We start from the raw sequence: 24,033 nt of genomic DNA, 5'->3' as shown, positions 1-24,033 counted from the left end.
CTAGCATACAAAACGATAAATCCGGAAAACAAAAGCTCTTATTATACTTGATATTGAAAATAAAAAAAAAAAGATTATATACATCATAAAATATATTATATATATAAACTTAAAACATATAATGTATGTGAAATAAATGCCTCAGTCAGTATGAAAAAGATTTTTTTCTGTTCTTTGATCCGAAAAACGTACAACCAATTATATACTAATTATACAAATGCGATCAATACCCATCGATTGGGCATTGTGCAAATGAAAGAAAAAAATATTTCTACCGCTTGGCAACGTCAATTATGCAATTAACGTGCAAAAACTATTCTTAAAATACATAATTTAAAATCGCTAATACCATGCTCTTCGATCCATCACTTGACGACTTTTCGTTTCATTGGTAGGAAAACCAGCGACGGTGAAAGATGTTAATTTTTGTTGATCGATTGAGAATTCATCTGAGGCGCCGTCTCGAACAGCGGGCTGCAAGTGTCCGTGAACAGTACCTGTACATTGCTCAAATTCTCAACTTTATGGGTGGTATGGCCGGTGCAGATATCTTCACGCCTAACTACACGCCAAGGACTTGGTACTTTAAGTTCGTCTTGTTTAACTTAGCGTTGGTGTTCTGTATCAACTTGTACAGCCTATACAACGTGTTTGGCAGCCTGGTGGATTTCATGTACTGTTTGGAGACCATTTTGTACGTTGGCATTTGCTGTGTTAAGCTATACACGTTCGTTTGGCACAAGGACCTTATCGTGAAGCCGCACCAGTTCATCATTACCTTCATAGACAACTTTGGTGGCAGCAAGGAGGAAGACGAGCAGATCTCGCAAACTGTCCACAACATCTACGCACTACTCATCCTATTTGCTGGCTGTTCGTGTGGTGCAGCCGGGCTGATTTTCGTGTACTCGTTGCTCTGGTCCGCACTGGTTGAATATGTGGTTCCATTTGGTTTCGTCATTCCATCGGTGTCGATAGACAACCTTCGAGGATTTTCTGTGAATTATGTCTTGCAACTGTTCGAAACTTTCCTAACCGTGAGCGGAATTGTTGGCAGCGAATGTGTCTTTTTCATGTTCTTACTGAACGCTTGTCTTCAGATGGATATGTTATGTCTGGAGTTGGATAGGCTATCTGCTCTTTGCGTCTTGAATGACCAAGGGCAGCGCACGGGCGAAATACGAAACCGCATTCGTACGATTATTGAGCACTACATTGAGCATCTAGAGTGAGTATTTCTGTGCTACATAATGTAATAATGTGCCCCTATAAATAATTACAATTCCAAATGATGATTCTAGATTCACGAAGACCATGTGCAATCTCTTTGTTTTACACTTTTTGGTTGTTTTTGGATGCATTTTCCTACAGTTGATCAGCATTGTCGTGGTAGTTGTGTCGGTGAGCATCTTCATACGATCGAGGTTTCAGTGAATATCTATCTAAGTTTAATGGTTACATTTCAGATTCCTGACTGGTATCCCGGATATTTTCTCTTCACAATGCTCACATTTCAACTGTTCTTTAGCTGTGCGTTGGGTCAACTGCTTGATTTGAAGGTAGGTTGCTATTGGGTCTGAAGGCTAACCTGAGTTAACATTCCATTCATGTGCTCGTTTCAAGTGTGATGAACTCACGGTAGCCATTTACACGGTTCCCTGGTACAATATGGAAGTGCAAGACCAAAACGCCATGCGATTGCTGCTCACGGCGTCGCAGCAGCCCATTCTCATATCGTACGGTTTCGGCCCCGTAAACATACGGACGTTCTTTGAGGTAATTTGACGCGTGAATTAAGCTTCTAGTTGTGGTAAATGGCTATATTATTCCTTTTAGATCTACCGGAAAACATACTCGATAGGAATGATGATGATCAGTGTTAATGAAGAAAACTGAAGAACAACACGGAAATTACAATGTATCTCACAAGGAGTTAAAATGCACCACGCACTATTCACATTATCTACAGCATGCTTCATTTAAATATATAACAATATTTTGCACCAAATGTATGTGTTTATTTATACCATCAACTTAATACCGCCATCCCTTTCGAAAAACGAACTCTTTTAAAATTGTACATATTAAGTACACAGCGCCATCTATGGGGTATCATCAAAAGCTCCGGAGTCATAACGACTGCTCCTGAATCCGAATAAGGTCTAGTGAAAAAAACCCCTTTTTTATATTTTATCATGAACATTGTACAAAATTTACCGTTCTTTCAAGAACTTTGCCACAAAATCTTAAACGATACCTAATCGATACTCAATTGATTTACTCCGGCAAGGAATCAAACTTCACAGTCCGCAAATCCGATTCCGATGTGCCAACACTTAACACTTAAAAATATCAAAACAATCCCGAACAGCTGTTTTTGATGTCAAAGATTACACCAGCATTTCAAGCAGCTCCGGTTAGTCAAAGAAACTACGCATAAATTAGATCGCAATTGTGTTATTTCGACGGATGCAAGCATGGCACTTCTACCTCCGGATCCAGTGATTTGTTTGAGGTCGCCGGAACAAAGCTCCTACCATTCACTTTGCTTCCGAACGCCAGAACACCTGTACGCCGGAACGCTTAAAGGCACCGTTCAGCTTTGGGACCTCCAGGTAATCAATTTTCTCTACTTTTCAATTTGTTCCCCCCTTGGTGAATAACTTAAATTCTTTTTAGACCAACCGTGTCTCGTATCAGCTGACCGTGGGTTCCAGTTCCATTCTAAACCTTGCTCACACCGAAGATGCCTTGATAACTCAGGAAAAGTGCGGCACGGTGAAGCTTTGGAATCTCACCGATGCCGGTTACGTGCTCCAACACGAACTGTCCAACGATCACGCCGGGTACTGCCGGATGGCGTGTGACGTACAAGCGAACGCTGTGATAATGCCTCGCGACAAATCGACTGTAAGTGTGCTCTGCTCTAAAACGATGACTGAAACCATACGCTTTTCCCCAACGGCCGACGAAGAACAGCCGGTCCCATTCGGTTCTGTGATGTGTGTACTGCCCGTAACACTAGATGGCCAACGATATCTGATGGCTGGCTACGAATCCGGTTTGATCGCGATGTGGGATTATCGCACTGGCCGAGTGATTGGCACCCCGACCTTATTCGCCAGCGATGGCGACTGCCTGTTTACCGTCGATTATGACCCAGTCACCAACCGAGGAATATGCGGCGGTTCCTCGAACAATCTCTCCGTCTTCTCGGTGGACCGAAAGGCACTCCAGCTGGTGCCAAAGTCAAAGATCCCCATCAAAAACGCCGGCGTCCACCGGGTGCGCATCCGGAAGGATCTAAAGGTGTTCTCCAGTGCCGGCTGGGATGGTCGACTTCGGATATTTTCCTGGAAAAGCCTTCGGCCCCTCGCCGTGCTTACCGAGCACAAAGGGGAACTGCTCGATATTGCCTACTCAGAGGGCAGGGTCACGATGTGGAAGGCTCCGGTGATGGCGGCTGCCGGGAGTGACGGACAAATTTCGCTGTGGGATTTGTACAAATGATGCCGATCGAGCCGGATGCGAACAAAACTCACCATCAATTCACCCTGGCCTCTGATCACACAAAAACGATCGTTTTTTTTTTGCACTTTATATGTTAACCGAATTGTTAAATTAAATCTGTTTTTTTATTTTATACATATATACAGCTTATACAGGCAGAGATTCGTACATGATTACTTATGAAATAATCTACACGAATAATAAAAAAAACCTATACAATGATACAGAACATACCAGAAGAAGTTGCTTCTTTAATTAGAAAACTAGTTTTATGTCTCAAATTAACAAACAATCATATTTTCAAATACATTATATTTCACGTCAGTAGGGAATTGTATTCCTATCGTTGTAACAAATGGATCAATCTATGCATAATTAGGTTAGCCTTATACATCAAGAAATACTAGACAATTACATGTAAAGATCATGTTGATCATGCATGAACAGCACCACGAACGTCTCATGTCTCCTGAGGTGTGCCCAGTCCACCTGTGGAGCCTTTTTCTACATGCTCATCCACCATTCCTTCGCTGGCCGTTTCACTCACACTCGGTTTTGCCTCTAAATGTTGTTGCCCCACGACCCTCTTCCGCTTCCGTAAAGGACGACTGCGATCAACCATTTCCTTTCGCTCGCGTTCGATATCCTCCTCATCGATGTCCATTGGCTGACGTATATTGCCTGCCAAGGAGGTCGTCTCATTACTTTCATTCCCGACGCACGTTGTTTCCTGACGAAAAATCTTAATTTTAGGTATCAGCTGCTTTGAGGACTCTCCTCCCCCCTTCACACTCGATAATCCGTTCTCTTCCTCGTTCGGATCCGATCTGACCGAGGAGAGTTTGTATGCCAAAGTTTCATCGCTGGGGCAAGGGTAGTTAATTATTTTCACACCCTGTTCGTATGCCCGTTCGATGTTTGAGCGCTCCAGCGAATCTCTTTCGTGTAGCTTGCCAGCGCTGGTTAGGGTAAAATCTAGTGGAGTGTCTAAATCGAGTTGTTCTTGCCCGCTGAGATCATCCTGAGTACTTTCATCGCCGGCGATCATGGTTGTCACAGGATCCTCCCTTTTCCCATCGCTTGCGATCTTTGATCCTCCATCTTCGGCTGGTTGGGTTGCCTCTTTAGGTTCCTTTGGAAGGGCCGCGCGCAGGAAATCTATCACAGGAATCGGTACCGGAATGGGCAAGGGCAGTGGGACGATTATTGGATACGGGACTAGAATTGTCACTGGTGGTGGTGACCCCATTCCGAGTAGGTTCGGCAGCGGTGGAGGCCGATTTGTGTGGCCCAGTGGTACACCAGGAAGAGGGCTGGGTGGTGGTCCCATCTGTGCAGATGCCTGTGGGGGTGGTGGTTGGGGCTGTGGTTGGACGAGATTTGGTGCATTTGCAAGTCCACTGTTGAAGCGCAAATGAGCTGGATTCATGTGGAAAAAGGGTGGACGCAGTAGATTGAGCGGTGGTGGTAAAAATTGTGGTGGGATGTTCAAGGGCGGTGGAGGTGGAGGCGGTGGTACCAGTGACCCTATAACGTTAGCATCCCGTCCATCGAATCCCCCCGGGGAAATGTGTTTTTTCTGTAACATTCTTAGATCCTGCACGTTGGACGATGTCACAGTGCACGGTTTTGATTGTATCGCAGCGGAACTGCTGACGGATAGATTGTTGTTCGGGATTGTGACGTTATTGTTGTTAAGATTACTACCGGAACTACTGCCTCCACCCAGGTTATTTGTTCCAGATCCACTTGTCAGTGTATAGTCCGCTTGATGTTGACTCGATAAGGATCGTTTCGAGCTGACACTTCCGCTTTGCTGTCCCGCTGATGGCCTGTGGATCGTTGAACGACGTTTCCGAGCACTCTTCGAACTGGGACGATTCAGGGCGCTCTGCAATGACTTCGACAAAAGTTTGGAAGGTGGAGCAACAGAAATAAGCGGCTTCTTTGCCGGTGTCGGTGATTGTAGCATTATCCCTGGCGATGGTTCCGGAGAGGATCGAATTGCCACCGATGGCACGGGCGAAACAGATTCCGACCGATCGGACACTGGTGACATCGAGCAGCTTTTGCAGTTTTTCATCCACAGCTCCGGAGTGATGAGACTTCCTAAAAGGCAAACAAACAAAGTAGGTGAGTCTTGTTGAATGCTCGCGAAAACTGCGATCTAGTTACCCGCCGATGAACTCTTTTCCTTCAGATGCGGATTCAGCTCCAGGTGGGCTTGCGTTTCGTTGCAGAAGATCTGCATCTTGTACTGATTGAGACACTTATCCGAGCAGAACTGCAGCTGACTGGCGCCGTCCTGGAAGTCAACGTAGCTCACGGCGTGTCGCACGTGCCGGCACCAGTCGCAAGTTTTCGCCCGCTTAAAGGACGCCCGACGTGACTGGGAGAAGCAGGCCTCGGTGCAGAAAATCATGCCCTCGGTGGTGCCCAGGATGCCAGGCTGATGCGATGGTATCACTTTTCGGCACCACTGGCACGTCTGTTCTGTGGAAGAGAAGCCCAACGTGGAATTGGAGAACAGGGAGAACATTATTTAACAATCATCGCCGACCGACAACGCTCATCAAATTATTTCAAGGAACAGTAAATTATATTATTTAACCTTTTCGCTCGAAAAAAAAAGTGATCCAGGTCGAAAGATCATTACCATTGCTTATCCCAAATGCAATACTATCCCTTTTGAATAAATGCATAAGGTTTCCCCCTGCAGCTATTCTACCAGTAATAAGTTATCGTTAAAAACATCCAATTCGCTTTCGGAAATCATTACATTTGCCAATGATTCTCAGTTTTAGCTTCATTAGTATTTTCCTGGCCGCGTGTGTGTTTTAATTAATCCAGGGAGCGAACCCTTACGGGACGAATTTCAATCATTTATCCAAGTGCACAACAAGGCAGCACCAGTTGCATCGAATCCGGCATTTGTTAATGCACGGCCATTACGCAGATTATTCTGCAAAAGTCATTATGCGGTACGGTGGGCATATTATTATCTCTAAACAACATTTTCCATCCCTCCGAAGATGGCATGATGCGTCCTGGTGAACGAATCGAGCTTCGACGGTAATTTCCAAAATCATCCTGTATCCTCCTGCATGCAGAAAGGATGTTCTAGTATCGCAATTCGGCTCCCATAGCTACGCCATGCACGTTTACCGATGGCGCTACCGATGCAGACTTTTGAATTTTGCCATGAGGTGAGTACACATTTTCCGATACTGGCGGTTCGAATTTCTGTGCGAATGTTCTTCCCGTGAACCCGCGGGCGAGATTGAATGTTTGATATCCTGCCTTGAGGCCGAATGCACCACGGGAACGATAATGATGATGGGGGAAGTTTTCCCGGTGCATTTAAAAGGTTGCAAAAAAAAACCCCCCGAACGGACCAAGCTTGACGAGGGTTCTCGCGGGAGATCATGCACGTCATCGATATTGCACAACCGAATTTTGGAAACACATGTGGAAAATGTGGAAATCTTACACCCATGAAACCGTGATGGTATTCCGCGATTTTAATGAACCCCCTCAGAGTACGCTGGACCACGTTCCATCAGCTATGTCCGTATCAATCAATAGAAAGGCGTCTTCCAGAGAAATTTTATGTATGATGCAATAAAAAATAATATAAAATAAGAAAATTAGAAACATATTCAGTATCTCCAAATAACTAAACTGTTAAAAAAAATCAGGCACGGTATAAAACCAGCATTGAATCTTTATTGAAATCAGTTTAGTTCCATAAAAAATTCACTTAAATGCACCTGCAAATCATGGCTGGATGTACTTTTGTGAAAAATGCATGCCTCGTTCACCAACAGGCATAAGGAAACGGAGAGAAAAGAATATGATAACATCGTCTCCGAAGGGCTATCAATTATATTAATTATGAAATATCAGATTGTCCCTTCGGAACCACGGAAACCCACCCCCACGCTTCCTGGCTGGCCGATGTGGAAAAATCTAATTAAGTATCCGATAGCCCTGGACGAACTCGATACGAACGGTCGGGGCGTAGAGAAAACCTTCCTCCCGGACCCGGAGTTGTGACTGATCGATGCATCTTGCGATGCTTACCTTGCTTGTCGAGCATTTTCATCAGCATCGGGCTCTTGGAGCTTTCCCTCGAGCTGTCCTTCTCGGAGGTGGAGCTTTCACCACCACCACCTCCACCACCTCCCTGTGCGCCCAGCCCAAGATGGTGCTGCTGGGGATGCGCCTGATGATGTAAGACGATACCGTTCCGTGTCGCCGTAGCGTCGTTCGGTGGGGAACCGGGTTGACCAATGGTGGCGGTAGCCGATGCTGCATCCCGGCCGGTTCTACGTTCCGTGCTGGACGAAGCTGAAGCGACCGGCGGATGGTCGGGATCGTCCTGTGTGAGGAAGTGATCACCGATGGCGCGCGAATGAAGATGAATAACTTGTTGTTGGGAGACGGCCGTTTGCGGGCAGGTTGCTTTGGATTCGATTCGTTTGGTGTTCGACACAACGACGGACGATGACGAGGAGGTGCCGGATGGTAAGGAGTTGTGGTCGTTGTCGGGCCGGAGGCGACCGGTCACCCCTTCGGAGGTTTCGATCGTCGACGAAGCCGAACCGGAGGCTACCTCAAGACGATCGACGCTGTCGTAGCCGTACCAGCCGAGGATGTCATTCATTGCCGTTTCGGCGAGCTCCTGAAAACGAAAGAAAAATCGGAAAACTCGTTACTTTTTTATCAATCACAGTTTGCTGGAGAAAAATTGTACGAATAGAATCAAGGTACGGTATCAGTCAACGCGTCCTCGTCCGAAAACTGGCGTGAACACAAACAAACGTAAGTACTGACACGACTCGGCTTGCTTCTCGATACTTCACCACTATCGCCTATCCGGTCCGGCTTTCCCGGGAGCATGCGGGAAAAACGGTGGATTTAAATTTCACCAGAGAAAAGTCTCCAATTTCTTGTGCCCGCGCGACCGAAACGGGATACCGGGAGCCGGTGGAAAAGGTGGATAAGAGGTGGGAGTAAGTTGTTGTCGGCCTGCCTAGTTTCCCGCTTTCTCTCTCTGGAGCCTCTCTGGTGCCAAAGCGTTGCCGAGCTACGCGAACCGGATCCTAGCATCCTTTCCATCGGTGGCCAGGAAAAAAAAATGGGGACCCCAGGACTCCCGATCGGCTGAGCGGCTAGAGAACACGAGTACACGGATGCATGAAATTTTAAACTGAAACACGAAACAGACACACACACATATACCTCTCAGTAGGACGAGTCGAGAGCGTTGAAATAAACGAGGGAAGCATCCAGTTTTCCCCCGGACAATAAAGGACACCTAACGACCATCAGCATAATGAACTCGCACACCCACACGGACACCGAATGCCGCAGGTTGGTTTTCCACGTGGGCCATCCGGAACCCCGGAACTCTAGCCCGGCCGGTGCCGTTCATCAAGGCTTGCAATTTGAGCTCGTTGAGGAGATATTGAAAAATTTGATACCGTACTTCTCCGGTGCAAGTGTCGCAGAAGTCTAAAAGAGCCTTTGAAGCACGGTTTTTTTGGCGGTTCACCTACACAACACTTTTAAAATTCAAGTGATCTCTCTACAGATACCCTAAAGTTAGGAATCAATAACAATCACTTACGAGATCATTTGATTGTTTTACAATCGTTCGGTGGTTCGCTTCGATCGATCACAAACCGATGATGGATGGGTTTGTTTGCACAAACCGAAGATAAGCTGATCTGAAATTTCCCTGTCGACCGTAAAACGCGCTGGGGAGTTGGGAAATGTGGGTCGTGAAAATGGGTACCAACCAGCAAAAAGTGTGATCACACGAAATAAAAACACGAATCGAACAACAGCGTGCGCCCGTCGATAGATAATACCTCTAAATTTCAGCAATTAATTCTCCACGGGTTTTAGGACGGGGAAAGATGATACCCGTCGCTGCCGAACGACCAACCATACCGTCATCCGATCTCCCCCGGGGCCCTGAACGCCGGAGAAGTCCACGGTGTTTTGATTTAATTCCGTGTTTGCGTGTTTCTCCCAGTTTGGCTTTGCATTTGCGATGATTGGACTGTCCGATGCGACAGTCCAAACCTACCGCAGGCACCTTCTGTAGCCGCCCCGGAGGCGGCCACGTGATGCTGAACCCGTCGCCCCGAGGGGATCGATGGTCCCGGGACGGCAGAAATCGCTCAGTCCGATAATCGAGTGTAAACCAATAAATTAGTATTAATAAAAACACAAGTATTAGCTAACGAAACCGGTCATTTGGTGGCGCGAACGGGGCCGCGTTCGGGAAAACTGATACTTCGGGGTATTTCATTGACGCACACACACACACATGCAAAAGGTTTATAAGAAAAAGGCTATATCGATATCGTTCGGCGGATATTTGTCTATCGCAGAAAATCAGTCCCACGCCTGGATTTATTATCGATTTATTTAATTTTTGGAGTATAATTAAGCCTACTAAGGATGCGAACAAAAATGTCTATGCCAACCTTGTTAAAGCAATACTTCTTCAAGTAACATTTAGTTAATAATAAAAATTCTACAACCCAACTTAAAAACAATTAGGTTAGAAATTAATTTAATTTTAAACCTTGTACACCAAATCTCAAACAAGTGTTTTTTCGTCTTTAACGTTGTGCTTAATTTATTTAAAATAAAGTTGAAGTTTAACATAGTTAACTAAACGACATCGAATGAGAAAAAGCAACACACTCGGTTCTCATCTGACCCAACCGGTGCGCGCCAAGAAACAAATCCTTCACCGGAGCGGTCATGTTTCAAACCGTCGTATAACAAATCCATTAAATAATTTATCACACTCAGCCGAGATCGGATCAGGCACCAGGTAGGGGGAGCTTGGGGGAGACGCTCAACTCGGCTACTCGGTAACCAAATATCTTTCCTACCCTTGCTTGCTCGATCGGCCAATCGGTGGTCGCGATATAGGATTGAATTAGTGAAAGCCTTGAAGCCGTTTCGATTTCCCAGGATCTCCGGCCGGATCGCGCGCATTCGAGCGGCCATCCATCAATTTGTCGCGAACATGGTACCCACGAGCGATGGCAAATGGCTCGACACCGGGACCGCGGAGACGGGTTTACGATCTTGTGCCCCCAGGAGTGTCACCCCGAGTGTGTCTCGGCATCTGGTTTCGCACCTACTCCGTGTGTGCCATTTCCAGTAGCGTTTCCCGGTACGCCGGTCTCGGGTTTAGGGACACCAAAACTCACCCCCCGAGCATCGATTTGATTGATCTGTATCGATCAGATGGCAATGAAGGAGTCGTATTCGCACGATGAACTACTTTCCCAACCACGGAAACACCCGTACGCACTCGGGACTTTGGGAAGCTCGCCAGCTTAACTCGACAACCCCGTTCCGCCGACCTTTAGCCCTCCTAAATATTCCGCGAACTTGCCTAGATTCTTGGACTAGACGGATTGTTATATTTTCTCAGAATGTTGCTGTTAGTTATTTAGTTCGCTTATTACACTCCGCTTTTATTCTACGTACAGAACAGACCACAGACTAGACTTGCTAGGCTAACAGACTACAGATTTAGAATATTTCTTGCTGCATCTTCATCACAGTCTACTAGATACAATGTAACTATAGACTACTAGATTGTTGAAGTTGTAATCGATAACTCAACAGTTGCAACAACCCATTTTGTTAGAAAATGTGACTATTCCATACCCTACAACCGAGCTGGTACGAAGAAAACATATACCGCGAGTTCTCCGAGGATTAATTAGCGTCCAGTGGGTGGCTTGGTCTTCCGTCCTTTAAAGACTGCCAGCGTCCTTGAACCGTAGGGTTATTAGAATATTAAGTTTCCACCGCGCGGGGACAGTGGGTGTATTTATTACTTTTTAATGTGTGTACATTCTACTCGACACTGCACTACAGTCGAGGCGAGGCGTGGGCATAGTTCTTACCAAAGTTTCGAATCTTTCACATCGGTTTAATTTGCTCACGCTTCCGTGAAGGTGTTGAAGGGTGGAAGTGTCGCTTACACAAAGTAAATGAGATTTTTTCTTACATCTCTCGCCTTGGTGCGCTGAGAGGTCGGATCGGGTTTCTTCACATGGCGTTAATCGATCGTTTAAACCGGTGACTAACAAGAGTGTTGTGAGTGATGACGAGTCCCAAAAAAAAAAACCGAAAGTCGAACCAAAACTAACCACGAGCCGGACCCGGTAGGCACACGTGACCAGGTAATAGGAGACAAGTGAAGGATCAGTTTTAAACGCAAAACATAATCCAACCCATGTTCTGTCAACACCTCAATGAGAAATTTTGAGGGACTCGTTTCAAAGAACACAATGTCGTAAAAGATAGTCCCATTAGCTGCAGATCATAAAATATTGATAACAAACTACCCTTTTTTGAACCTAACATTTGATTCTTTATAGTCACGATAAACCAGTTTCATGTATACTCTGGAACTTAACAAAATGAAAACTGTTCAAAGAAGTTCCTCAGAATACAGAATCATATAATTCTTAGACATAGACTACATAAACATTAGTGCTCGATAGTAGAATCATATAATTCTCTAGTTTCAGGGAGTTTCTGTATTTTCTTGTAATGAATCCTGAAGCCTGAAATGGTATTAACCAACGTTGTGCTGAAACAACCAACAGAAAGAAGTTCCAGCAATCACTTACGCCAAAGAGGCGACGAAAGTTGCTTCGTCCGGAAGTTGTCCGCATCGCTCGGGTTTAAGCTGCGTGTAATTTGAAGCAAAGGGGCGCCATCAACCGATAGGAATCGTGCTCATCGTGCTGGCTTCCTTTGGCAGATCTTAGATAGGCCACCCGCTTGCTCCTTGCCACTCCCCTCCTCCCCTCATATTGTCGTCAACGTGCGCAACTCTGGTAGCAGCATCAACACTGCTCGTTCACTAAACGATGCGTAATCGAAGAAGTGAAACCTAACGAAAAATGTCTGTATTTCATTAGACGCCACACTCGCTGACAAAGGCGATGGCGGCCGCCGATCCCGCACACTGCAAGCACACGGATGGGCATATGATTCAGCTTGGTGGTGGAGGGGATCGAAACGGAAGTGTTTCATGGAAACTCCGTACCCGGTCCGGTTCGGCTCTGGCCTCCAAGATGGGAGATGATGCCAGAGCGACCAAAGTGTAAATGTGATACTCATTTACCTCAGTTCGCCCGCATGCCGCAGGATTCGTCTCTCATCCGACACTGGGCCGCTGGTTTGCTGCAAATGTCAAACCGCCGGCGAGCCGGCTCAGATTGCTCCAGCAGGACGAAAGATTAACGTTGAAAATCGATAAGACACTGGGATGCACACAGCAGCAGCAACAGGAGACGGTGGAGAGTTGACAAACATTACCCCCTCACCGTCGCAAACGAAGAACCGAAGACATCGAAGTCGGCGTCTCCCGTTGCAAAAGGAACCAAAGCAGGCAGGGATAGAGAGAGAGGGAGACAGCGTGAGAGACAGTGAGCGAGAGAAATAAACAAGTATTGTAATACGATGATGACGAAAGTTAATTAATTGAATAAGAAAACGTACAGTGTCATATTGCCGCCGGATCGGATCGTTCATTGCTGGGACCACGGGAAGGGAAAAGGGAGGGAGAGACCAGCGAAGAATGACGCCGGTTGGATGAGGCAGCGTGGCAGTGATTGGCCTCGGTATGGTTCGCAATTGGCCAAACACGGGGAAAGACCACACGACACGCCACACGATCTACGATCAAGTGCCAGGATTTATTGTCACCATCACCCCCTCCGTCTCGTCCGAAATGCATCGTGGCCGCTGCCAAATCGAGCGTTCGGTGCAGATGTGCATGTCCCGGCAAGGTTTCATGAGCAGTCGATGACAGGAGGGCGCAGCCGGGGCGGCTCGCTTGCTACTTTGTAGCGCTCGCTTGGGGTTTTCTTGGCTCGGGGTCAGAGTCGCAGGAAAAACAAGCCGTCGCCACCGCCGAACGTGAAACGGAAGCCCGTGATCGTGCCCGGGTTCGGCTCATCTATCGCGTGTGCGTGACAGGTCCTGCCGATTGGTTCCAATTAGACATGGTGCAATAAAATCGTACCCCAATCAAAGGGTGAACGTCAACCAAGCTGAACGTAAATGAATCGGCGGACTTAAAATGTTGCAGTATTCCAAATTGACTAACCACCCTTAGTAAGAGCCTTACTGGCGTTAGTAGAACCCCTAGACGTTGTCAAGGCAACGCTTACAGGATTCTATGATCAGTGAACGGTTAACGGAAAAATGCGTTACGATCGTACATTAACGATGTAACGCAAATAACGCTATGACCTTTTTGGAAGCGAGGGAACATTTTTGAGAGACATTCCAATGCCTTAACGCTACTTCAAAGAAGCGACAAACTCTCGTCGGCCGCTGACCAGTGTTCTAAAATTACGGTTGATATTCAATGTTGCCACCGTTCGCCATTTTGCATCCATTACGTGTTCTTGATCACGATTGCGCAACACGTCTACCGAACGGCAAGGCAAAGATCATCGGCAGCCCGCTCCCTCAACTGGCCACCAGTATTTCATGCAAGCCCTTTCCAATCTTTTCCTCACACACACACACAACGAAGAGTGATTCGTTCGAAGGGCGGCGACCAAATTAACCCAAAAGACGTAAGAATATTTAATATGCCGTATGATCCATGTGCCGTTTGCAAGAATGTATGCTGTAGGAAAGCTGAGCATTTAATTATATCCAAACCGTGGGGCACGGCACGCCTCCCCGATGTTCCCTCCCTCGGTAGAAATAGAACGGTCTCGGGGCGGAATGGAAAAGGGCTTCGGTTTGACACCGGCGAAAAGTGCATCCCTAGGCAGATATTCCCGTTACACTGTTGCATTGGACCCCTATTTAAAGTTCGTTTGACGCACGTAAGCGATGACATATTATCCAACAATAATACACACCCTGTTTTTTTTTTTACTGCAACCTGCAAGGTACCTTGCGCACGCCTTGCGGACGCCTTGCGGACGCGGGGCAGAAGTGTTGTACTTAATGCACGTAAGTAATCGCCCCATATGCTCGATCGTGCGGTCGTTCGCCCCGCAATGCGTATCGGTATTTATTGCGCCTGTGACACAAAATATGGACCTAATTAAAACCGTCCGTTCGAGTTGCTGTCGTCGTCCGTCTCCAGGCGTGTTCATTAGCGTGCACTTCCTCCAGGGCGACGCGAATCACATTCAGGCTGATTTCTTCCCCAAAGCCAAGGGACTTCCGAGAAGATCGTTCGAAGCCGAAATGGGAATGTTGCGATTGAAAGTCATCGGAATGCTTCAAACCTCTAGGGCACAACGATAAAAAAAAAGAACTAGAAAATCCCAGCAACACACGCACACGCCGAAACCTTGAAACGGAACGATTCGTGGCGATTTCGCGGGAAATCATGGGAACTTCTGCCACACATATGACCCGGAAAGGGAAACCAGCCTGTCGCGGAGAAGAAGAAAAAAAAACAACAAACAAGCCAAGTTGGTAAGCCCGTAAAACGAACCGTACACCTCTGGCTACGTCGCCAGTGAGGGTACCATACGGCCCAAGAACCGCGAACGACGCTCACAGCCACAATGCCGAAGATGTTTCGCATTGACGGAACGGATCGAGTTTCACGCGCGATATCAAATTACGCTCCGGCTACGAAGAACCGAGGAACCAACGTTGGCGCGCGCGCGCGCGCATGATCTCAGGCCAAGCGACGACTATGGACGACTGCACGATGCAGTCCTCTTCAGCATTTGCCGTTCCTGACACCGGTCGGGAACGGGGAACAGGAATGGGAACGTCACGAGGCATGATAAACGGATGGCCTAAGTAGGTGCGAATGGAGTTCCGAGGCAGAGCCGGTAAATTAAGAGTTTTACAAACGCTACAATATCGTAACGTCAAAGATATTTGCAACTTAAGTATAATTCTGAGATAACGGCGCCTTTTTCGGCGTGATGAAATCCGTTACAAAAATAAAAAGATCCTTAGAAGAACTTAAACAAATGTTATCTTAGAGATCGACAAGCTCTCGGCCATTTTATCGGTTGGGACTTTGACGAGCCGGTTTATGAATGAATCAAAACAGCGATAGCATCGCTGATGGAAATTAGCTATTTGGAATGAGTTTATGAAAAGTATTGGACATCTTTAAAACTTCTTTAAACACACATAAGGCATCCATAAACTTCCTGTTGGATTACGGTGGTGATCGACTAAATGAACCCCTTCCATTTAATTCAAACCAAAGCCGTTATAGAAAAAAATTCTGGCGTTATCATGGGTTCCCTCCAAAACAATTTCGAACAGTTCCGCTAGTCCGCCCGGAATCAGCGGAATCCATGACTGAAACTACCCCGATCATCCATAGTCCACCCAAAAACACACATATACACAAGTTCCCATCCGTTCCCCCCGTTTACGCCTGGGTTTCCGGGGGACGCGCTCGGAGATCTTCCCTTTTGCAAACCTTCCCAGACGACGACGACGAGGACGACAACAACAACAACCACGGAGACGGCGACGATGGTGGCGGCGTTGGTTTCAAATTCGATACTCGAACGATGGTTTCGAGTTGCTTAATAATGTTTTAACGTTTGAAAATTATGTGTTATTTTAGCGTACGAATTCGCCCTCGGCTCCAATAGCATCCTCAAACTCAGCCCCCCTCCTTCTGGGCACCCTCCCACCCACGGACGGGAGAGATGGTATCATCGTTTCCCATCATTGACGTTCGGGTACGCGGTAACCGGAACCAAAAACCCCCTCGGTTCGGATCGTCTTCGGACAAGCAACGTCGGGCCTGTGAAAGGCGAGAACTTTTCGAAACTGAAACCCACCACCCAACAGGGCCAGGAACGGAAGGAGATGGACGATGATGAGCAGCGAAAGAGAGAAAGAGAGGGGCTTAAAAAAACCCGTGATAAAATCGTTGTAACCGGATCTCCCCCCCAAGACGCGAACTGGGACGGTTCCGACGCAGAAGAGGGAATGTTGTTTCTCCAAGCTTGTTGTACCGTGTTTTGCTCATTGAGCATTCCCTGATTCCTTGAGATCACCGGTTTGACGCCTTTTCCGACGACGCACTTTTCGGAAGCCGAGCGCCACCCGGCGTGTTCGAGGACAGAAGAACCGAAGAAGGAGATGGAGTGGAAGAAACGGTATCGCACATGGGAATCTCTAAATTTTTGTCTGGCAGACAACCAAAAAAACCAGAATGTATCCGTTTCCTCCCGCCAGAAATATGGAAGAGGAGTAATCCAGTAGGCGACGTCCATAGTAACGTTTCTTGATGGAGCACGCGTTACTCTAGTAGGCCGATGATGTAACGCTAATCCCATCGATTAAAGTAACCTTTGCAATACCCGGAACAATACAGTTCTTTGATGAGAACATAACTTTTATCCTTCAGCGTGTGTTTCCTTTTCGTTTCCACCTTTCAATTCACAACATCCCTGTATTTACGAGCCGGCGTGCAGCTGTACTCCATCTGCAATTTCCATATCGTTGGCAGTCCCCGCGTAAGAGCCCGGACGAATGCAAACGATCCGCGGTGTTCAGGGACATCTTATTACTTGCAGCCGGCCCCGGCCGAGTTGGATGAATGGCTTTGGTAATTTAAAACCCCGTACGTTACGTTCCCCCAGCTCGCAGCTTCGGAGTTTTTGGTTGACGTGACGGAATCGGATTTGGCCCCGCGCGTATTGACTAAGATATACGATCGAAAGCGGTGGTGCTGCGATTCGTGAAGGATCCACACCACTCCGGTTACATTTTTGGCGAATCCCAGCTTTTTCGGGATGGGTTCTTTGTTCTTGCGCGAACCGTGAATCTTCCGGAGTGGCTTCAATCAACAACGTCAGAAGGAAAGTGAACCGATTTCACCAAATCCTTCGTAGAAATATTACAATTTAAAAATGAGTCATCGGTCAGTAACGGCGTTTTGTACGAAAACCAGCTGTTACTTTTTCATTTCAGCAACATTTCAACAAGAGTTATTCTATGCAAACCCTTCAGAAAAGTCAGGAGCTTTAATGACTGTCCAGATCCATTAATCACATTCCAGTACGGCACGGTGAAGATGTTGTTGTGCTCGAAGGAATACGAGATCACGGAGCTCCGAAACCGCCCGAGCGCTGCAAAGGTAACTCTAAACCTTAAAATGTCTCATTTATCGAAACGAGCGACGGAACCACCCCAAAACCACCCGCTCCTCGGCGCTCATTATTTGATCCTGGGAAGTTCCACTTTTCCACTACTGCCGGAATGCGATACCTGCTCTCCCACCCCAACACCCAAACATCTCCCATTCTCTCCCTCCCTACCGCTTGCCGAAGGGAAAACTGAAATGGAAACCGACCCTTTTGGACGCGGAACAGCGTGTGCCTTTTTCCACACACTTCGATATTCCTGGGTGCTTCCGACAGGGTGCGTGTGTGTGTGTGTGTATGACTTGCTTGTGCATGAAATAGATCCCAGAGTGTGCGTCGTGTCTGAGCTGCATCCGAAACACACGTGCATTAGCACGAAGCCGGGCTAAATGTTGCATGCAAAAACCCGATGAAGCCCCCGGCCCGTCGAACCGCACCGTCGATGGTGTGGAAAATATGTTTTCAATTTATTCCCTCCCCCCCCCCTCCCCCATTTCCCCCCAACCCCACAGCAACACACAACAAAGGGCCCTTTTAGCTGCACGGATAGTCACAGCCCCGGTATTGGATAGAAAATCTAAACCGCCGGGTTTTCCACCGGAGCGTGTTGCGGAGAAATTCGATCGGATATGTTTGCATCGGGTGGATGATCCGGACACGTCCCACCGTACGGTATGGCCATCGTCGTCGTCGTCGTCGTCGTCATCATCATCGTCAACCGAACTAAATACCAACCCCATCTAGCCGTGCTCTAACAGGTAAGGAATCTGATCCTGTTCGCCTTTGGTTCCGGCTGCTCCGATGATCCCAGAAGAAATCTTCCAAATACTTCGTAGACAACATAGAAAGGAGCCTACCTTTGCAATAATGTTCTTCAAAACTACCATAAAATATCGATTGAAATGTAATAAATTATAGAACAATTTAAAATAAACATGATAAATAAGTACTCCATAAAAAAGCAAATAGGCGAAATCGAACCCAACCGAGAGGCCAGTTGTAATCTACCCCCCCATGGAAACCACGCCAAATTAACTCTGGCCACCGGCGTCATCAACGTCACCGTGGAACCGAACCCCCGGTACCGGTGGTCAAGACCGGGCTGGTGGTTCATGAAGTAGTGCATTTACGGCCTCGGCTCGGTGCGGAGATCAAATTATAACTGCAGCAACTTCATTTTCACTGGATCGCATTTCAATTAGCAAATCACTCACTCTCCGTCCTGTTGTCGTCGTTACCGTCGCACCGTTGGTTTGGCGCTGCTAACGTATCCTGTTTCGTGCAGTAGGGTTTACCAAGTCCAATAGCATTTTGCAGTACAGTTGCATGGGAACACAATAATCTCCCCCGATCAATATATTCTCCATTCTTTTCATGGAATGGAATGGAGCTACTTGGAGTTACTTCTTGGTTCAAATCTCTATTCGTTGTTGAATCTCTTAACTTTCATAAATCTTTATGGTTCACCAAATATTCTTGAATCTGAACTAACCATCTCCATTCCTTTTCTTGAGGGATCCTTTAAAAACATAAGCGAAACAGTTGCACTACGAATGTCGCCATGACACTGTCGTTGTCATGACGATCGTAATGGCATCAAGTTATCACTTCTCTCACCGTCATTCGCTCGCGGATAGCATAACAACCATGAATAATTATAATTTTTTAAACATATCAAATTGCCAGGGTCAGGACCCGTTTTACTGAAGAAAAAAAAACCAACTAACCTTTTCATACGTTTGTGACAAACGAGAAAAGCGCGGTGGTCTCTTCTGATTGCTTGTAATAAGTTCAATTACATGTCCAGTATTTTCTTCCCCTCTCTCTCTCTCTTTCTCTCCATCCGTCTCATATATTTTCCAGTAATAATTTTATGAAACCACATTTTTTAACGACCCATTCCTCACCACACCCTCCGTTGCCCCCCCCATCGGCACGAACACAATCGTTTTGTGTCATTCGATATTTTCCAACTTTCATCTCCATTTCAGTTGCTTTATGATTTCTTCGGTTTCTGTGGGTTTTTATGCTTGCCGCTACCCTCCTCCATCACCCCACCGCGCTCAGTGCAGGCAGAAATTAATGTAACTGGCACAACAATAATTTCACGGGGTTCTCCTTCTTTTTGCAAGCCTTTTTTTTAGCGCAAAACACGAGGATACGATTTCAGCCGGTTTCAAACTGCCTTCGGTTGGGGGGTTTTCGTTTGTTGCCACCCTGTTCGTTCCCAATTGGATTTGCATCGCATGGTTCGATGTTTTCGAGTGCTGCGCACTGCAAAATGCAATTGTGCTCAAATTCCCTTGCTCCGATTGATTGAACTTCGATGTGCGCGGTGAAATGGAGATGGTGAGAAGAGGGTGAGACACGGTTGAATTCGTTGACCCGGGCTGAAGGAATCCTAGGGAATGCTTTCGCAACGGCTGGCTTGAATTTCCATCTTATTTATCTCCTCAATTTGGGATTAAATTAAATTCAATGAGAATTATTTCTTAAATTTGCAATCTCGAATCAATCATGAAGTAAACTACTTTTACTACTGCCAAATTATCAACAAAGCAGTGCCATTGAGGTACGTATTGCTCAGGGAATCCGACACCCGGAGTAAAACCTCCAAAACCGTCACGTCACCAGCTTTACCAGGACGCCGGATCATAAATCACGGGAAACGAAAACCAACGGGCACAGCAAAATGACGGCGGAAAGATTTCACGAATATTTTCCATTAAATATTGTTCAACCATGTTTCCCATATGGCCTTTGAATATATTTTTCACGCCCAACGTGATCTCTAAAACTCAAAATCCTTCCCTTCCCACGAAATCTCCCCTTCGGGAGATCTCAACGTCGAATGAGTGAAAGTTTTAAATTTCCATCGCGATGTCATGCATGCGCGTGAGGTGAGGAAAATGTCTTTGAAATAGAAACCGATATCGAAGCGAACGGTTCGAGGAGGAGACGCCAGGGAGGGGGCCGGCGCTCACGTTCGGGTTTGCAAAACGTATATTAAATTGTGTCCCAAGGCAACTCAAAGGGTGAATTTATCCTCACCAGAAAATTGTAAAACTGTTTAAATTCGATTCCATATTTCGACAATTCAATATTTCAACAATGTAACTACAATAGTCGGTTTTCCACTATTGTTGGTCCATTTCTATCCTAGCAAATATCATTTTTCCTATTTTACAAACTCGGCGTGCTCACTGCAAGCGACATTTAAAGTCCATGCCTCGATGAGCAGGAGGCGAAAGGAGGAAAACTGTAATAGATCTCCTACATCCCCACGTCAGACATGGCTGTTTAATTTTTCCGACACTCCACCCCGATCCCCCAGGCCACGCTTTCCACGGGAGAGATTCGGAAAAACTGACAACGGCAGGTGTATGGACCGTTTGAAATCGTAGAGGACTTCACAGGTACCGTTCTGCAGCTACTCGCGACGCCACGATGTGGCATAATGTATATTAAAACCCCGGGGCGGAAGATAAACCCGATCCGTGCCACTTCCTCTCCTGGCCGTTCCACCCCGTTTTTTCCGGCACAACGGGTTTCCTCGCGATGCCATGCAGCACATTTTCGCGGTTCAGTTTTCGGCCCAACGGCCGTTTGCTTTTTTTCAGGTGGCGACTAAATATAAGTTGCGACAAACTGCATCAAATGTAGACTCGCTGGTGATAATTTTGTTTCTTGGCATTCCCGTCCTACCACTTGTTGCTCGAATGATTTGTTGCAGTCGAGCAGTTCTTGCTTTGACTCGCGACCAACTCTTATCAACATGGTTTGTGAACTTTACACACATGTTTTTACAATGCAACAACAAAAAATCATAGACGAGGGACAAATCCTATGCAGCCAGGCACCAACGGCAAACCCCGAGTGCATTCTACTTTTCAACCCCCCTCCCCATCCCCCTTTCTTTTACCCCCAACAAAGCTACAAGAGCAGCATTAAAATTGCACATTTGCGGTAGCCACACTGAAAGCTGATCTCGCTCGTTCGTCGGTCGGTCGCGACGCGAAGGCCCAGACACTGAAACGGAACGGCATTACCGAAATGTGACACTTCAAAGGACCGACCGTTCGTGGTGATCACGGGCCCCAAACGAACCGAAACAACGATCGTGCGGGGAGCATAGTATGAACATTCCTGTCCCCGCAAAGGGAGTACGAATCAGAGCACGTGAAATAAATTAGGCAACAGTTGGCCAAACGACTTACACACGAGGACAAATATTTATCATAATTTTTCTACCAACCAAGATATAGTTAGTATAGGTTGTTATAATAAAAACACTAAAATAGATTACACCTAATCATGCCAATTTATCGAGGCAAATTTACCGTAACAGTTCTTAAGGCATGAGATAAGGCTATTGAGGAAACATTCTTGGGTTCCTATTACGCTTTTTAGCTTCGGCCGGGATATATGATACCAGCAGCCATAGACCAACATTGTCCACATTGGTCATTCCCAGCACGGGTCGTGCAGAAACGGCGATGACACCCAACACTGCAGACCGTACGCGTTTGCACACTTACAGACGCTGCTGCAAACTCCAATTACCTCCGAGTTCTTCATCGGACACCGAACGACTCACGTTGCACGAGGGCCGCCGCAAGGACGCCGCCGGATCATCCGGTTCCGTGCCTGGATCTCACACGAATGTCCTGCCTCCACTCCGTGGGTCAAACATAGCAACCCGACAATTCGAATTCGGAAATTGTTTGGGGTTTACCCGGGCTTGTAACCGAATATCCTTCCGAAGAACGTTCGCTTTTCGACGTTCATCCATTTTGTCCCGGTCCCGGATAGGTTGGTATAACTCGAATTTTGCTGGCCGTAGTCAAAGGGTAACGACCAGTTTTACAAATAAAGTGCGCCGAAACAAAAACCGACGCGAACGGTTTCACTTCGAAACATTGTTGAAAAATGAATTATTGAATGAATAGGAAAAGCAGGCTTCGAACGGGGAACTTGAAACTAAGGCAAATCGTCACCAAAATGATTCTTTTTATCCGTTTTCAAATGGTGGCTGCAGTTTTCTTATGCACCATAGTATCTTCTTGTTCTACACGCGTTACTCAACAGCGTCGTTGCACGGAGGAGAAGGACGTGGGAACTAATTTTCTTTTTTTATTTTTGTTTGTTTTTCCGAGGGATCGGCCGGGAGTGCAACACCGTGAAATCGATCGCTCGATATCGATGGCCATTACGGGGCCACACCAACTCGTGCCGTGCGTAATACGATACGTCCGACAAAAGGCTGTCGGATTATTCGTGCCTGTCGTTGCACATGCACCGGGCCAGCTGTAAACGACCTGTAAACGACGATCGATTTGATTTCTGCGCAATAAAATGGGGTTTTATTTGTGCACCACACTTCAGTAAGAAACCAATGCTGGATTGAAGATTTTCAACAAAACAGTATAGTTAAACATTTAATTTACTAACCTTGATTGTTTCGTTGTCGGTGCAGAGCTCTTTCTTGACCTTTATCCGCGGCGGAGACGTGCTCGTTGAAGATGCTGTTGCCATAGTTACGAGAGCTTCCGCTGGCATTGCACAACGTTCTGGGAAAGACGGTGTCGCTCACCTCCTTTTAGAGGGTGGTCGTATTAAAACACGCACAACAGATCCGTTTTTCCGCTATAGAAGTCCGCGAATTCGTCTCCTTTGTTCCGGTGTGCGATAAGGATTTGCTTCTGGTTCATTCTCGATCCGACACTCGTTTCGACCTCAACAGTGGCGTACCGCTGTTGGTGTGCTTGACTGGCGTTAGTAGTACGAATGGGTGTCCGAAAGAGCGAAATATGATCCCTTTCACATGCCACCAAATTCCACCCATGTCATTTGATACACGCCAGCGCCAAACAGCAACCGGGACAAAATTTACGATTAGTTTCTTCCACTTCTTCTCCTCGGTTGTGTACCACTGTGGTCAAAGTAACATTGATCTACCGGAACAAGCTTTCCTTTTTCACATTGCTAATTACACACAACATTTTTCTTCACAGCATGCACATTTGTTTCCTATACAAACCAAATCCTTTCGTCAATCACCAATTTTAATGGACCTTTGATCCGGCTGTAGATGCTTTCAGTTATGTTTTCCTTTTTTATTCCTCATAAACGATTCTCCAAATAAATGTACCAGAAATAGCAACATTGTCGCTGCATAATCTGAATGGATTCGACTTCATCTTTTTTTAGATTAAATATTTTTAGCATTCTATCTCGATCGTTGGCGTTAGTTTTACTCGTATCAATCGTGCATAAACACGACCTGCGAGGCGATATGGAGTGAAAAATTGAGAAAACGTAAACAACACCAAACAGCGAACGATGCCGCACGTTTCTT

The 24,033-nt window shown here is 46.5% G+C and overlaps 3 protein-coding genes across 3 annotated transcripts; 2 read left to right on the top strand and 1 right to left on the bottom strand.

Moving 5' to 3' along the window:
- Positions 1–416: 416 nt before the first annotated feature.
- On the top strand, positions 417–1,232 carry LOC131285953 (uncharacterized). The gene has a single exon (XM_058314807.1). It carries the CDS (start codon positions 417–419, stop codon positions 1,230–1,232), a length of 816 nt encoding a protein of 271 aa, XP_058170790.1.
- Positions 1,233–2,395: 1,163 nt separating this feature from the next.
- On the top strand, positions 2,396–3,584 carry LOC131287622 (guanine nucleotide-binding protein subunit beta-like protein 1). Its single transcript, XM_058316686.1, has 2 exons — positions 2,396–2,615; positions 2,680–3,584. The coding sequence occupies exons 1-2, from the start codon at positions 2,478–2,480 to the stop codon at positions 3,508–3,510; spliced, it is 969 nt and encodes a 322-aa protein (XP_058172669.1). The 5' UTR covers positions 2,396–2,477; the 3' UTR covers positions 3,511–3,584.
- Positions 3,585–3,970: 386 nt separating this feature from the next.
- On the bottom strand, positions 3,971–23,210 carry LOC131285952 (sine oculis-binding protein homolog A). Its single transcript, XM_058314805.1, has 5 exons — positions 23,127–23,210; positions 7,594–8,194; positions 5,686–6,003; positions 4,595–5,619; positions 3,971–4,531 (listed from the first exon to the last, which is right to left on the bottom strand). The coding sequence occupies exons 1-5, from the start codon at positions 23,208–23,210 to the stop codon at positions 3,971–3,973; spliced, it is 2,589 nt and encodes an 862-aa protein (XP_058170788.1).
- Between the last annotated feature and the right edge of the window lie 823 nt (positions 23,211–24,033).

The sequence above is a fragment of the Anopheles ziemanni genome, chromosome 3, assembly GCF_943734765.1.
Source record: "Anopheles ziemanni chromosome 3, idAnoZiCoDA_A2_x.2, whole genome shotgun sequence".
In the NCBI taxonomy this organism is placed as follows: domain Eukaryota; kingdom Metazoa; phylum Arthropoda; class Insecta; order Diptera; family Culicidae; genus Anopheles; species Anopheles ziemanni.
This window is presented reverse-complemented; position numbering and strand designations above follow the sequence as displayed.